The following is a 13944-nucleotide window of genomic DNA, read 5'->3' as shown; positions in this document are numbered from 1 at the left end:
GTTTAGGACTGTTGCCAGGGCTGTCAGCTGCCCTGGCAGCTCACTGGGTGAGCTGAAATGGGACCCAGGAAACACTGGGTGTTCCCAGAGCCACAAATTCTGCAACTACCCAGAGCTTCTTCAAGCTTTCATCCATTGCTGTCTCCAGCACAAACCATTTTATACTAAGCTGGTACACATCAGTTCTTAACAGTTTTCCAGAGCAACTTTCTTCTATACCATCACTTCTGCTGCCACATTTTCTGTGCCTTTCAATAAAACAGTAACTGCTCCAGGAACAATTTGTTTCCTGGTCATGCTCAGATTTATTGAAAGTCAAATAACAGCTCCAGACTAGCCTGCAGTTAGGGTTTCTTTACATGAAGGAATCAATTTCCATTGAACATTCATTTTGTTTTCTGTCTAGCTGGAGTTATTAATCTCTTGTTGTCACTCCATTCCCTCAGTAGCCAGACTGGTCTTGCTGCTGTCTTCATAAGGAGGAAACTTCTGTTGACCCTGTGTTCCCACAGTTCATTTGTCTTCGTAAAACACAAACCCAGTTGCACTGTTCTGGCAAAGGGTGAGATGTTGGGAGTGATTATGGTTGGATGCTCTTTAAGAGCTGAGGGGATGAGGGGATGCCATGGCACCACTAGTGAGGCAAGTGGTGCTCAGATCACCAGATGAGTCTCTATACCCTGCAGCTCCTCAGTAGCATCTTCAGAGGAAGCCACATGAGGCAGCAGCTCCCAAGGGAAAGGTGGAATGGCAGGGAAGCTGTTCTTCCCTCTGCCTGCAGCCAGGTCAGTGTCTGATACAGTGAGACCGGCAGGAAGCCGGACCTTGGAAAACCCTCAGAGTGTTAAGCAGCTGGTGATGCTCTGAGATGAGGCAGCAACTGAGAAGATGCTTTTCAGGAAGACTTTCCCTGGCAAAAAGAGCAGCTGCTGGATACTGATAAACTCCAGGGTAACCAAGACCTGGCTGTGGCTTAAGCTTTGAGCTTGGGCAGCTTTTGGGTAGAAGTTTTATTGCAGAGTGTGCAGTCAGAGAACCTCACCAGAGTGCTGAAACTGAGTGACCACACAGAAATAGCAGCTTCCATGACATTTTCCATCTCTGCTTTTCTTCTATCTTCGTTCCCTTCTGTTACCAGTTCCAAGTGACAAACAAAGGACAACACATCCATCAGCTGTACTGGACCACAGAAAGTTACAGCATATTTCAGCAGCACCATTGTCCCCCTGCCCTCAGTGGCACCAAGAGTAGATAATTCCCAGAGCCCCAGACCTGGCAGCCCCATGTTTAAGCTGTGGCTGCTACAGATGGACCTGAGGTCAGGCCAAATTGTGGAGATGGTGCTGGAAGGTTGCTCCAGCTCACTGCCCAGGTGAGGTCCCTGCCAAGTGCAGATCAGGTCCCCTCCACTGGGCTTCTTCTGCAGCCCATTGACATTTGCCTGGGAGAAAGAGCAAGTGACTTCAAGAAACTGTTTTAAGGCCACAGGTTTCCATGGCAGCACCAGTTGCTTTCCTTGCTGGTCACCATTGGTTGCTAAGGCATTTTTGTGTTTCCATAGCTACCAAAACCCAGTGCTGATCCCAAAATACAGGCTGACGGAAATACTGCTCGTTTGGAGCAAATGGGGTTACCAGTGTTGTGTGCTAAGGCAGAAAGGAAGGACAGGGAAAGTAAGTTACACTTAAGACTAGAAGTCAGGCAGGAAGTCAATTAAATAAATGCCAAGTGCTTTAGTCAGGAGAAGCAAGGAGTAAAACAAAAGCCCCGTGAAGGGTGGGAGTGTCTGGGAGCAGCATTGCTTTTCCTCCACAAACAAACATGAGCAGAGGGCTGGTCTAGTCCTGAGTCCAAGAGGAGAAAAACACAGTGTGCCAGCTCTAATGATCAGTGTGGTGTCCATCCACAATGGAAGCTGTTCCAAGGGATCATTATAATTGACAACTTAACACTTGCCAATATTTCCATAACCACTCACCCCAGTCTCTCAGCCAGCCTCGGTGTTCCAAGGGCAACCAGGTTTTGCAGCATCCTTACAGAGCAGCTCAGAGGAGATAATAGCAGGGTCATGGATGTTCTCCTCTCTGTGCCTTTCTTCCCAGGGGAAATGCAACTCTACAGAGAAAATGCCAGCCAACCTTGGTGTGTATTTCTTAGCTCCAGGACCACTGGGCACACATGTGGAAGTGAATGTGAAATGTGTATGCATGAAGCTCCTGCTTGTACTGGTATTCTGAGAAAGGGTTGCTTCAGTGGTAACTTGAGGAAGACTTGCTCAATCACCTGCAGTGGGACTGTCCCTGTGCAGTTCTGAGCCCAAAGGTTTTGCTGGAGAGGGAAATAGAATGATCAGGGCACTGGTGAGGATGTCTTGTCTGGGAAGCCTAAATGGCATCTGACATCCATGTCATCTGTGGCTACCTGGCTCCTTCAGTCAGAGCCTGACACCCCTGGGTGTGAGTTTTTTGTCCTCCTTGGATCCAGAGAGATTCATAGGCATCAGGCTGGTCAGCAGCCCAGCTCCCTGCATTGCACATGCAGCACAGATGACTGTCAGTCTGTGGGCTCTGTGGAGGAGCTGGGTTGTGGTGTTGTATCAGTGAGAGGAATGAGAAAGAAAGGGATGCATTTGGAAACAAAACCATGAGAAATGAGGAAACAGTCTTGAGTATCCAACTTAAGCATGGTGTTTTTCTGTGAAATGTAAGACATCTCTGTTCCTGAGGAGGTTTATTTTAAAACCCTAGAAGGCTACAGGGCATCCTAGGAACAAGTGATCCCTTCCTTACCTGAAGACAGACTGGCTATTTGGATTGTTTGGATTTTAGCATGGATTCTCTCCCATCCACTCCCAAGAAAGGGTTTGCCAGCACTGACCCTTCTATCACCTGTTCCCCTTGATATAGGGATTTTTTTTTTTTTTTTTTTTTTTTTTTTTTTTTGTTCCTACAAATTTCTTGTAAGCATTATGCTTACAAGATCACCTCATTTTACAGAAACAAGGAAATCATGACTTGTGACTTGATGACACAGAAACTGCTTCACCCAAGCCCTTTGTCCTTGGAAAGCCTTAGTTCAGCTGTTGCACATCCCAATAATTTCCAGTTGGCTACCTAATGTTGCCCTTCAATGTTTTCATAGCCATTTAGACATGCTGAACTATCATCCTCATTTTTCTGCTCTGCTCTATCTAACAGCTACTGCCTTCCAGATCATCTCATGCCAAGCACTCTGCCTGAGGGAATTGAAAGCATTAGAGTGAACAAGAAGTCTGTCTCTTCCCAGAGGAGAAGCAGCTGTCAGAAAGGTCCCCCCAATGTTTCACAGGGTAAATTACCTTGTCTGGGCATCAACAGAGGGAAGCCTTGAAAGTGCACTGGTGGTTCTACACTTTTTGTGGAGTGAAAGTCTCTGTAACAAAGGTATGAGAGAAGCCAGGCATGCAAATCCAAGCAGGATCGACACTAAAAATGTTACTGATGCATGTGTCAGACTTGTATGTGCTTTGGGAAGGAGGTCTATGACTACTTGAGATTATTTTTCCTTACCTCCTGTTTCTGTAGCAACCCAGAGCTGTCCTGGCTCTTCAATGAGGACCAGCAGCCCCTTGCTACAGATTCCAGATGAGCATCTGTGGGCTCACTCAGTGGGGTTTGAAGAAGAGGGATGTGGTGATGCTTTTCTGTTGGGAGATTCTCAAGTTGAGAAGTTTATTCTGTAAAATAAACTGTAGTAGCAGTGGATTGGCCTGAACCAAATCAGCAGAGCTGCTGAAGGAATCAAAATCTCATCTGAATTGGGAACATCCATGTTGGCTCGAAGACATGAAGAGAAGGGAGCAGGAAAGCAGATCGAGGCAAGCCATGAAGTAACATATCACCTGGAAAGCATCCCAGCTCTCCAGCAGCCATCCCCTTGTATTGCTGCCAAGCACAGAAACGTGAGCCTGAGAATGTCAGACCAGAGCATGGTGTCTGCAGACAGATCCTCACTGTAAAGAAATGAGGGAGAACTGAGAAGCCCATGCTGGGGTCACACTTTGAACCTAGGGGTTAGGGGGTTAGGGTTAGGGTGATGGGTTAGGATTAGGGTTAAGGGTTAGGCTTAGGGCTAGGGTTAGGGTTAGGTTAGGGGTTAGGGTTAGGGTCAGGGTTAGGGTCAACGTCAGGGTTTAGGGTTAGGGTTAGGGGTCAGGGTTAGGGATAGGGTTGTTAGGGTTAGGCATTAGGGTTAGGGTTATGGTTAGGGATGTTTACTGTTTCCTGCTGTGAGACCTTGGGACTTGATCACAATGGTGATTAATGCTTTACATCTCCTTGCAGGTCATGACGCTCAATGTAGGGAAGGAACTTCATCTCTTTATCCAGTTTAACCCAGTTTATGAGAACAATCTGAACAGCTGGGTGGCAGAGAGTGTTCTCAGGATGTGCTTCATGGAGCATCTTCATGAGGAGCAAATCACTGTTTGGGGAGAAGTCTACCTCCCAAATCTCCATCTCCAGACCTAGGCCATGGACTTTGCCTGCAACATGAATGACGCTGAACAAGTGTTTATGTGGACATGACCAACTGCAGCCCAGTTCCTGCCCAGTACCACTGGTCATTCCAGACAGACAGCCAGGTGAACACTATAAGGTATGTGCACATTTGTGCTCTGCTTTAAGCTCTTCTTCCTGGTGGTCTGTACTTCCTATACTTAACAAAGACCAAGGCTGTTTGCCTGGGATTTGAAGAAGTGTTTTTGAGTTTTCCTTGTGGAAATAACACTGACCAGCTGTGATCAGGCTGGAAACTCAGGGAATAGTTGATCTCTACCAGTTCAATGCTGGTGTAGCCGCCATACTGATTCCCCTGGGAAGGAAAGCTTCTTTTCTAGACATCTGTGGCCTGAGGCAAAGGCCACCTTGGTGAAAGGATTTTGGCCTGTTTAACCACACTCACCATCACAAAGCAACTTCCTTGGTGTTTCACAGAGATCAGCAGGTTCTACAGCTTTAGGGATGGCTGCAACTGTTGGGGGGAGCACCCATCTGAACAGCCCTGGAAGCAGTGTCATCCAGGGCTGGGCTGTCCTTTCAAAACCCAGGAGCAATCCTGCACTCAGACTGGGGCACATGTATAAACACATTTCTGGCAGTTCCTCCTGGTGTGACCTCTCTGCAGTATGCAGAAGTCTGAGCTGGGCAGTTTTTATGACAGAAGCAAACAGTTTTTCTATAATGCCCCAGGAAACCAAGCCAAGTTAACCATTGGGAATAAAAGAGCTGCTGTTACAAGGAACTGAGCTTATCCATAAACAGTTTTGTTCAGAGGACAAAGCCTCTTGGGAGCTGTAAATCAGCTATGGCTCTGAGGAGGGTTTAGGAGAGAAGCCCTGGGTACTGGGGCAGCCCATTTCCAGCTTGGTCTTATCAAATCCCAACAAGTTTTTGTGTGCCCCTCCTTGATGCACAGCACCTTCATGAGCAGACCCTGGAATGCAGACAAAAGTTGCCAAAAGCAGGTGGAGGGAGTCGGAGAAGAAAGAGCAGGGCTGTTAGCTCTGCTTGGAGGTCCCTGTTATCTTCTGCCAAATTAGATTAGGCTTTAATTACAACCTAAAGGGGAAATTTAATGTTGATGCTAGAACAATGCACATATTTTTCAATAACAAAGAAATAAGCAGATTCCAGTAAAGTCTGCAAGGAATTAATTTCCTCTGGGGCCACTTGTTGGCCACTTGCCTGTTTCTCTTTACTCCCATTTATGTAGAACCAATTCAGGCTTTTGGGAATGCTGAATCAGTGTTCAGCTTCTAATCACCCCATCTCCCCCTCAATTGGCTTTGCTGGACCTGAGCCTGCAGGCACTTGCTGCTCCTGATGCTGAGTCACCTGAGCCTGCAGAGTTGGTGGCAGCTGAGGGGCCCAAGCATCTGGCATGAGAGCAGCCTCTGCTCCAGAGGGCTTGGCATGGCCCTGTTGCTGCCTCTTTCCTGCTGAGGATGCTGTGACAGCTCCCTGTTCTGCTCTGCATGTTAATTAAGCAGGAATGTATTTTCTCTGAGCCCCTCAGCAGCCACCATGTCATTGTGCATGGCAGAGCTGCAAATGAAGATGGTCTCCAAGCTATTAACACCTCAAATTGCTCATCAAGAGCCCGGCAGAAGGGCAGCATGTCAGATATTATTTCTGGTCCACATTAAGCACCGCTGGTATTCTAAGTGATCAGAATAAACTAATTCAGTCTGACACCAAGGGAATCAGGTATCAAGACTGAGGAAGGTGAGATCAGTAGAACTGAAGCATCCATACATCTAAGCTTGCTGGAGCCCATCAGCAGAGCCTCCCAGCATTCATCACACACACACCAGGGGAGAAAAATGTTTTTTTTTTCTGCCTGGAAAAGCTCACCTTGTGTGCTTAGATTTTTTTTTTTTCTTCCAGCAGTTCAAGCCATTTTTTTCTTCACTCTCTAGTCCCTGCTGCTGCTTAGAGAGCAGTAGTAGAAACAGCAGAGTCCAGCTCTTGCTGTGGCGTTGGACATGCCCAATCCATGCCCATCCATGCCCATTCTCTGACACTGTGGAGCTATGAATCTCCTGTGGTTACTCTTTGTCTACACCTACAGGGTTAGAGAAAGACTGAGAACAGGCTCTCTTTGCCCCTTGGTTCTTTGATAGCTCAAAGCTGAGTTAAGCCTTTGCACCAAGAGGTTTTCTGTAGCATTGGAATGGATCTTCATAGTCTCCCCACAGGAGATACTAAATCTGGAGTCCAATTCAAATATTTTGCCCTATTTTTTACCTTCAAGGTTTCTTCTTGAAAGACCAATTTGTCCCCTTTCTAAGGTCAGTAACCAGCTCCTCAGCCTCCTTTAGGTTTCCTCTCAAAAGAAAGACATTCAATACAAAGAATATACAATGATATTCTTAGAGACCTGTGACAGAGGCTGCAAAAGGCTCATTCCCAAATGTAGCTTTTCTCTAGAGCTTTCATCCTTTATTCAGGACCATGCCTTGTCATCTGCATTGATCATTGCTGTTCCTGCATCACCTCTTTGTCCCCTCCATGCAAGATATGTTCCCTCTCTGGGACAGAGCTAAGAGGCACTGAGCAGTCCATGTGCCAGTATGGATCAGCAGGGAGCTCTGCACATCCATGGCACATGTCAAACTACCTTCATGTGTTGATCTGACATCTCTGGTCAGTGGGAACATCTTGGCTACACATCCAGGGTAATGAATTGCCAGTAGATTCTTTGGGGAAAGGATTTCTTGAGCTAAACATGTAGAAAATGATTCTTTCTATTCAGGATTTTCTTGCCAAATTTTGTTTTGAACAGGAGCCTTTCTCCTCTCAAATGGTTCTTCCTATAGCATTAGTGATTTCTCCCATCTCTGTCATCTCTCATTGCATGTCCCCAGGCAGGTGTCACTGCAGGGATCCTTGAGCCAGATCCTAGCCTTAGTGCTGAACAGAAAAACCAATTCTGTGTTATAGTTGATGGGATTTTGCTTTGTTGTTTTTATAACAAGGAAGAAATGGAAAATGCAGACAGTGAAAAAGAGTGCAAGGCAGAAATCTGACAGCAGTGCTCTGTCAGCCACTGGCAGGGAGAGGCAGGAACACTGGGAACATCCATCAGCAATGCATTTATCCCCCATGCCCCTGGTGCTGCGGAGTCTCTGATGAGTGACAGTAGTGCCCACCCCCTTCTTGCCCCTGGTGTTCTCAGCTCCTTAGAGCTCTTTTTGGGCTTTGGTAGCCTCACAGGTGCTACTTCCCTGCTTAAATCCCCTGAGTAACATAGAAGGAGGACTGAGTTGTGAGGGAAAGACACTCCTGATGTGTCCCTCAGCTGCAGGAGGTTCTGCAGCAGCAGAGCACTGTTTTGCTCGGTGTAACAGAGAAGTTGGTTCCTATTTCTCAGAGTTGGAGGCTGTTGGAGCAAGTGCTGGGTGCTAGGCAAGAATCACCTCTGAGGTGGCCATGTAACTGCCAAGAACAGCTTGCAGAGAGTCTCTACTCATAGGCAGAGGCACTGGGGAGCTGGTCCCTGGGATCCCACCTGAGCCAGCACGCTCCAGCCTTCACCTTCATTGTGGCCACGGGCTTTTGACAGAGAGCACTGGGCAGAAATCCCATTGTGTCAAAACTTGTCCTGGCCCATTGGGATGCTTTTTCAGTCAGATTCCCCTGGTTCCCACCAGTTCTAAGCTGGTTTCTTGGTTCTAGGCACCAGCTGAGGTGGGCACTGGCCTGGGACTCCCCCTGGGGACCCTTCCTCGCACAAACCACTCGGCCAACCCCACCGGCTTCTGCCCTTGCTTTCTACACATCTTCATTAGCCAAGGCTCAAAAGGGAGCCCAAGACACAAGGGCTCTGCAAAGGGCATCCCTCTCCCTATCCAAGCCATTCTGCCAGTGCTGCCTGGATGGCTCCTGCATATATTCCCTCTGGGCAGGAGGTGCAGGAGGCTCAAGGCCTGTTTCTACAGTGCTTTATTATTTATGAAACAAAACATTGATGTTTCTTTTTGGTTTGTTAGTAGGAACAGCCCTCACTGCATGTGTCAGTAATGGGTAAGATGACATAATCTTCCAGACCAAATTTCTCTTAATTTTTCTATCTTTTCTCACCTTTCATTCTTTTCCTGTTTTCAGCAAGCTGTGCTTTAAACAACTTTCCCAAGAGAAAATCCATCTGAACCCCTGGCATAGCTCTGCCAAAAACTGCCATTTCTAGTATGGGTGTGTTCTTTTCTGGTGTCTTCAGAGAGTAGCTGAGAAATCTTTAAACTCTTAGAAGAAGCAGCTCAAGCCCCTTGTGGTAAATTTGAATCCAGGTGCCAAATCTTTACGTGTTTTCTAGTGTAAGTCTGCACTGGGGATTTTTGTGCTGATTCCTTCTAGCCCAAGGTGGTTCCTGGACAGGGAGCACAACCTAAAACTAAATCTTATGATGAGAAGCATCAGCTCCTTGAATGCTGACAGATTATTGTGTAGTGTTTTTGCCAACTCAGAACCAGTAGCAGCTGGGTTAAGGTGTGAGGACTTTGGGATGTTAGACATGTGTCACCATTCATCTGTATGCCCTGACAGCAACAAGGAGGCAGCCAGGAGCAGAGCAAAGAGGGCTTCAGCTTCCAGGGAGATTGAATGGGGTTCAGCAAAGAGCAGAGCAACCATAGAAATGCCCATCCCACAATCAGTGGTGTGAGATAGAGCAAGGATTGATTTACTCTCCACTGTGTGCTTCATGTAGCAGAGGGAGGTAGGAGTTCCAAGGGGTCGGGCACCCCAGGGGTCCTCTGGGCCCAGCTGCCATGCTATGCATTTTCAACAGTGCCTGACTCAAAGCTGCCTTTTCAGTGGCTCTGCCCTCAGGAGAGTCATCCTTCTCCTCCACAGGAAATCTTCCCAGCTGGGAGCTTGCTTTGCATGTTCCCCCTCACTGGTAACTGTCACCTCTTTCCTGCCTTGCTGGCCTCCATCACCACCCACTTGCCCCCAGCTGTCCCCAGTGTGACTTGGACCAGGTCAATCCTGTCTGGTCATCTCTTTTCCCACCTCCAGGAGCTCAGTTGGACCATTAGACTGTGAGCACATCCTGGGAGTATGCCTGCCTCACTTTAGGTAGAGCAGAGAGGAATTCTGATGTACCATGTGAGTGACTTTTAACAGTAACTCAGGAGCAATGTTAACTTGGCTTTTACATGGAGTAAAAGCCCCCCATACCCTTAATCTGATTTCTGACAGGGTGAGGATGCCTGCACCTTCTGGGCAGGAGATGGATGGCAATGCCAGCATACTCAGCAGGGTGGAGCTTCAGTGTCTGATTTATTTTGGGAAGTATATTAAACTGGAGCTTTTTTTTTTGTTGTTAGCTTTTCATTACCTGCTCATTATCGTTGCAGCTTTACCTTCGCCTTCCGTGCCCCCATGGTGACCTGCTGCAGAATCCCATTTGGAGGGTGCGCTGGGCTGGGGCTTCGCTGCCTGCCTGGGATGTGCTGCATCAGCGCGGGCCGGTGGAGACACCTTCTGGGGGCAGCAGAAGCGGTTCAGATCAGCTGGAACGTTTCCTCTTAGGCGAGGACTTCAGGACGTGCTCTGTCATTTCACCTCCCTCCTTTTCTCACGCTGCTCTTATCCCCATGGAAGGACAACAATGCTGGCAGGCAGGGAACCCGCCAGCCATGCTGTGAGCTTGTCCTCAGGGTTCAGCTTTTGAGATCCAGCTTCCCTCTCCTGCAGCCTTTGCCCTAAGAAGAGGGACAGACTGAGAATCTCTCCATGGCTGGAAGCCTTCTGCTTCCCTGTCAGATCCAACCAGGAGCAAGCAGCCTGCTGCTCTCAGGTGGTTATGCTCAACCAGTTCTTTGGCTTCCCACCACCTCCTAATATTGTTAACCCTCGCAGCCAGACTCTTTGTGTTTTCAAGCTCTCAGTACTTGCCCCCATGAAGACATCTTAAAATGGCGAGTATCCAGATCCTGGCCACAAAGACAGCTGGAACACATCTCTACTCCTTTGCTCTCCATTACAGGAGTCAATAGTCATCTGTTTGTAGAGCTGATTTTTGAAGTAGCTGCTAAGATTTTAGTTGGTGCAGATTTCTTTAAATAGTACCTCCAAATTACAGCTGTCAGGGTTTGTTTAATTTTGAACAAAGACTACAAATTGTATTTCTTAGAGCTACTGATTTCTTCAGAACGACCTTTGGCTTGAGTCTGATTGAGAAGCATTTTTCTGTCTCATAGAGAATCAGGAGCTCACCTGATGCTTATAAATCCCCTGGCTGCTGTGCAAAGCATGAGGAAAAAGAAGATTTAATGGCTTCTGTCATCTGTACAATCAGTGCAAGTCAGAATAACCACAGTAAAGTCAGTGGAGACTACTTCCAGGGTCATAACTTGTCAAGAGAGGGAAGTTTGGCTGCCTAAGGATGATCTGTACAAGGTGCTGTGCCAGCCTGCAGTGCTGATTGTGGCTGGCCCTAGTCCAGCTCACCTTGGAGCAAGTGGCTGAGGAGCTTTAGCACCTACACCCTGAAAAAATGGATGAGCTACATCCCATAGGATTAATGTGGGAGAGGCATGAGCTATGTTGGATGAAGCCTGAGGGGCCTCAGACCCTTCTCTGAATTTTCTTCTTGAGAGTAATGGTACAGTTTGTGGTCTGTGGGTTTCAGCAGGAGCTGAGGACTCTCAGTGAACTCAAAAATCAAATCTTGCAAACATCCCTGAGCTGTACATGGCTTGTTCAAAGTGCCCTTTTAATCTGCATCTGATTGCCTGGAGGAGAAAAAGTGCATCATGTAAGGCCATTTAAATACCTCCTGGGTGTGTGGTCTCTGATGCTTTGTCCTGGGATCACCTGGAAAGAGTTGGTGCTTTGTTGGGAGGCTGGTTTTCATACAAGTGCCCTGTCTGTGCCTAATGGGCGGTCCCTGGGGGCCTGGCCTGTGGTGCCATGCTCTAGGGAAGCAGTATCAGCACTGAATGTCCAGGAGTTGGCCTTGATGATCCTTGTGGGTCCTTCCCAACTCAGGATGTTCCATCAAACTCTTGCATTTAATGTGGAAGGGGGTTGGTGGCTTCTGGTGCATGTCCTCAGTGCTGGCAGGGACCTCAGGCACTATCATTACCTCTCTGTCCTAATGTTGGTGGCTCTTACACAGCCTGAGCTAGCAGGGTCGTGTCATCCCATGTGACTCTTCACATGAGGTTTGCAGAAGCAGTGTGATTTCTATCTGCTCTATTTTGGGAAGTGGGTGTGGGAAGTGGTGTAAAACTGCGTCCTGAGCAGGCTCAGAAACCACCACACAGGCTGAGACACTTTTTGGGGGGGCAATATCTCAGAGGCTGGAACCAGTAGGTGTCATAGGGTTATCCTGGCCCTTGTAGGAAAGATTCCTTTCTCCCTGGTGTCAATCCACCTGTGCTCTCATTAAATTCCCACATTAATTCCGGGATGCATTTTGTCTTGTGTGGCTGGGCTGGATGAGAGCAACACAGAGGGGCTGACAGTTTGTTGTCAGTCCCTCAGCTCCAGGCTGACCATGCACAGAGGCATTTCCACAGCCCTTTGGCCCCTCTTTTGGGATGGGTCCTCACTGCAGGCAGAGGAGATGCTCTCTGTTCCTTGCCTTCCTCCCTGCAGTCCCCGCCTTGGCATGGAGTGTTTTCCTGGGAAGTGCAAGACATCTGTTTCTTTTAAAACCAGCACTAGGAGGTCCCAGGACATCCTAGAAACAACTGGGACATCCACAACTTCCCTGGGCAAGCCTGTGACAGTGCTTCACCACCCTGACAGGGAAGAATTTTTTTCCTAATATCAAAATCTACTCCCTTTCAGTTTGAAGCCTCCCCCCTTATCCTGTCACTAGATACTCTTGTAAATAGTCTTGTCCCATCTTTTCTGTTAATTCCCTTCAGGTACGGGAAGGCTGCAATTAGGTCATCCCAAAGCCTTCTTTTTTCCAGGCTCAGCAATCCCAATTCTCTCAGCCTTTCCTCATGGAAGAGTTGCTCCATCCTTCTGATCAACTTGGTGGCCTTGGTGTGAAGAAACACCTGCTGTGTCTCAGCGTCGTCGACAATAAATACACAGATAACGCCAGTGCTGCTCACCCGCGCGCTCATTTCGCCCACTGTGCAAATGCCTTCCGCGGAAATCCCTTCCCCGGGGCGAAGGTAAGCCTCTCGCTTGCATCCTGGCGTTTCACAGCGTGGCTGCCGGCGAGAGCCCATGTGCTGCGTGCTCTCGTGCTCAGCCAAGCAAGCCGGGCCGGCTCCGTGAGGCGGCCGGAGGCGGTGCCCGTCCCGCCCGCGGGGCCCGGCCCGGCCGCTGCCCTCAGAGCCGGAGCGCTCGCGGCCCGGCCCGGGCTGAGGGCGCGCCCGTGTGGCCGAGCGCCGCCACTGCAGCCCGCCGCCCTCAGGGCCCGGCGCAGCTTCGCCCGCCCTGCCCTGATTGATCTGATCTGATCTGATCTGATCTGATCTGATCTGATCTGATCTGATCTGATCTGATCTGATCTGATCTGATCAGCCCTGCCCTTCCCTGCCCAGCCCTGCCCTGCCCTGCTCTGTCCTTCCCTTCCCTTCCCTTCCCTTCCCTTCCCTTCCCTTCCCTTCCCTTCCCTTCCCTTCCCTTCCCTTCCCTTCCCTTCCCTTTCCCTTTCCCTTTCCCTTTCCCTTTCCCTTTCCCTTTCCCCTTCCCCTTCCCCTTCCCCTTCCCCTTCCCCTGCCCCTGCCCTGCCCTGCCCTCCCCGCTGTGGAGGCATTGTTCTGCTGCTGGTCCCAGGGCACAGCGTGTGGACCAGCACGGTGTGGGACCCCGAGCGCAGCCCGGGCTTTGCACAGCCCACTCCTGTGCTGGGGCTGAGGCTGAGCCATTCTAAACTCCCTCCCTGCCCTTCCTGAGCCACTTTGCAAAGTAGGTGAGGGTGTTTTTAGAGATGAGACTGTTTTTTAATCTGTAAGCACAATGTCTGCTGCATTTGTTAGTTCATGGATTTGTTTTTAAAGGTGTTGGTATTTCCTCACCTGTTCCATCGCAGCCTCTTCTAAAGATGCTTCAGTATATTTGTATCTCACAGTGGCACCCACCACATATGCCTGGTTTCCTTTCACAAATATTAGGTCCTGCTCATGTAACTAATTGTGCCTATCTCTTATATGTGGTTCCTGGAACACAATCCAGGCTTTCTTTTTAGCTTCCTTTGTTAACATTTTGCAGATGTAGTTGTGCCTTTTAATTCTCACAGTGGGGTGTGGTTTCTTAGGACCAGGGTCTTGCTGTCTGTCCTGCAGGGACAGGAGGACGGTCACACCAGCCTCACCACTGAATGCACCCTGGAACAGCTCCATCTGTGCCTCTGAAACCAGCATCAAACATTTTCTCTTTGTCACAAGTCTCAGAGTGCCTGTGGGATGAGTGACCTGTCAGAAGCAGCTCC

At 48.8% G+C, this 13944-nt stretch overlaps 1 protein-coding gene across 6 annotated transcripts in view; it reads left to right on the top strand.

The window, feature by feature from the left end:
• The window catches only part of LOC146766433 (uncharacterized), a 91725-nt gene that overhangs the window by 72364 nt on the left and 5417 nt on the right, over positions 1-13944 (top strand). For 4 of the 6 annotated variants that reach the window (XM_085589726.1, XM_085589725.1, XM_085589724.1 and 1 more), the window contains exons 5-8: positions 3198-3328; positions 4323-4635; positions 9899-11301; positions 12470-12679. In XM_085589726.1, the coding sequence (XP_085445852.1) occupies positions 3198-3328; positions 4323-4372 (181 nt within the window). In that variant the 3' untranslated portion in view covers positions 4373-4635; positions 9899-11301; positions 12470-12679. Of the gene's footprint in view, positions 1-3197; positions 3423-4322; positions 4636-9898; positions 11302-12469; positions 12680-13944 lie in introns of all 6 variants that reach the window. The other 2 variants (XM_085589728.1, XM_085589727.1) reach the window with 2 other exon arrangements.

The sequence above is a fragment of the Lonchura striata genome, chromosome 11 (genome assembly GCF_050655825.1).
Source record: "Lonchura striata isolate lonStrDom1 chromosome 11, ASM5065582v1, whole genome shotgun sequence".
Lineage (NCBI taxonomy): Eukaryota > Metazoa > Chordata > Aves > Passeriformes > Estrildidae > Lonchura > Lonchura striata.
This window is presented reverse-complemented; position numbering and strand designations above follow the sequence as displayed.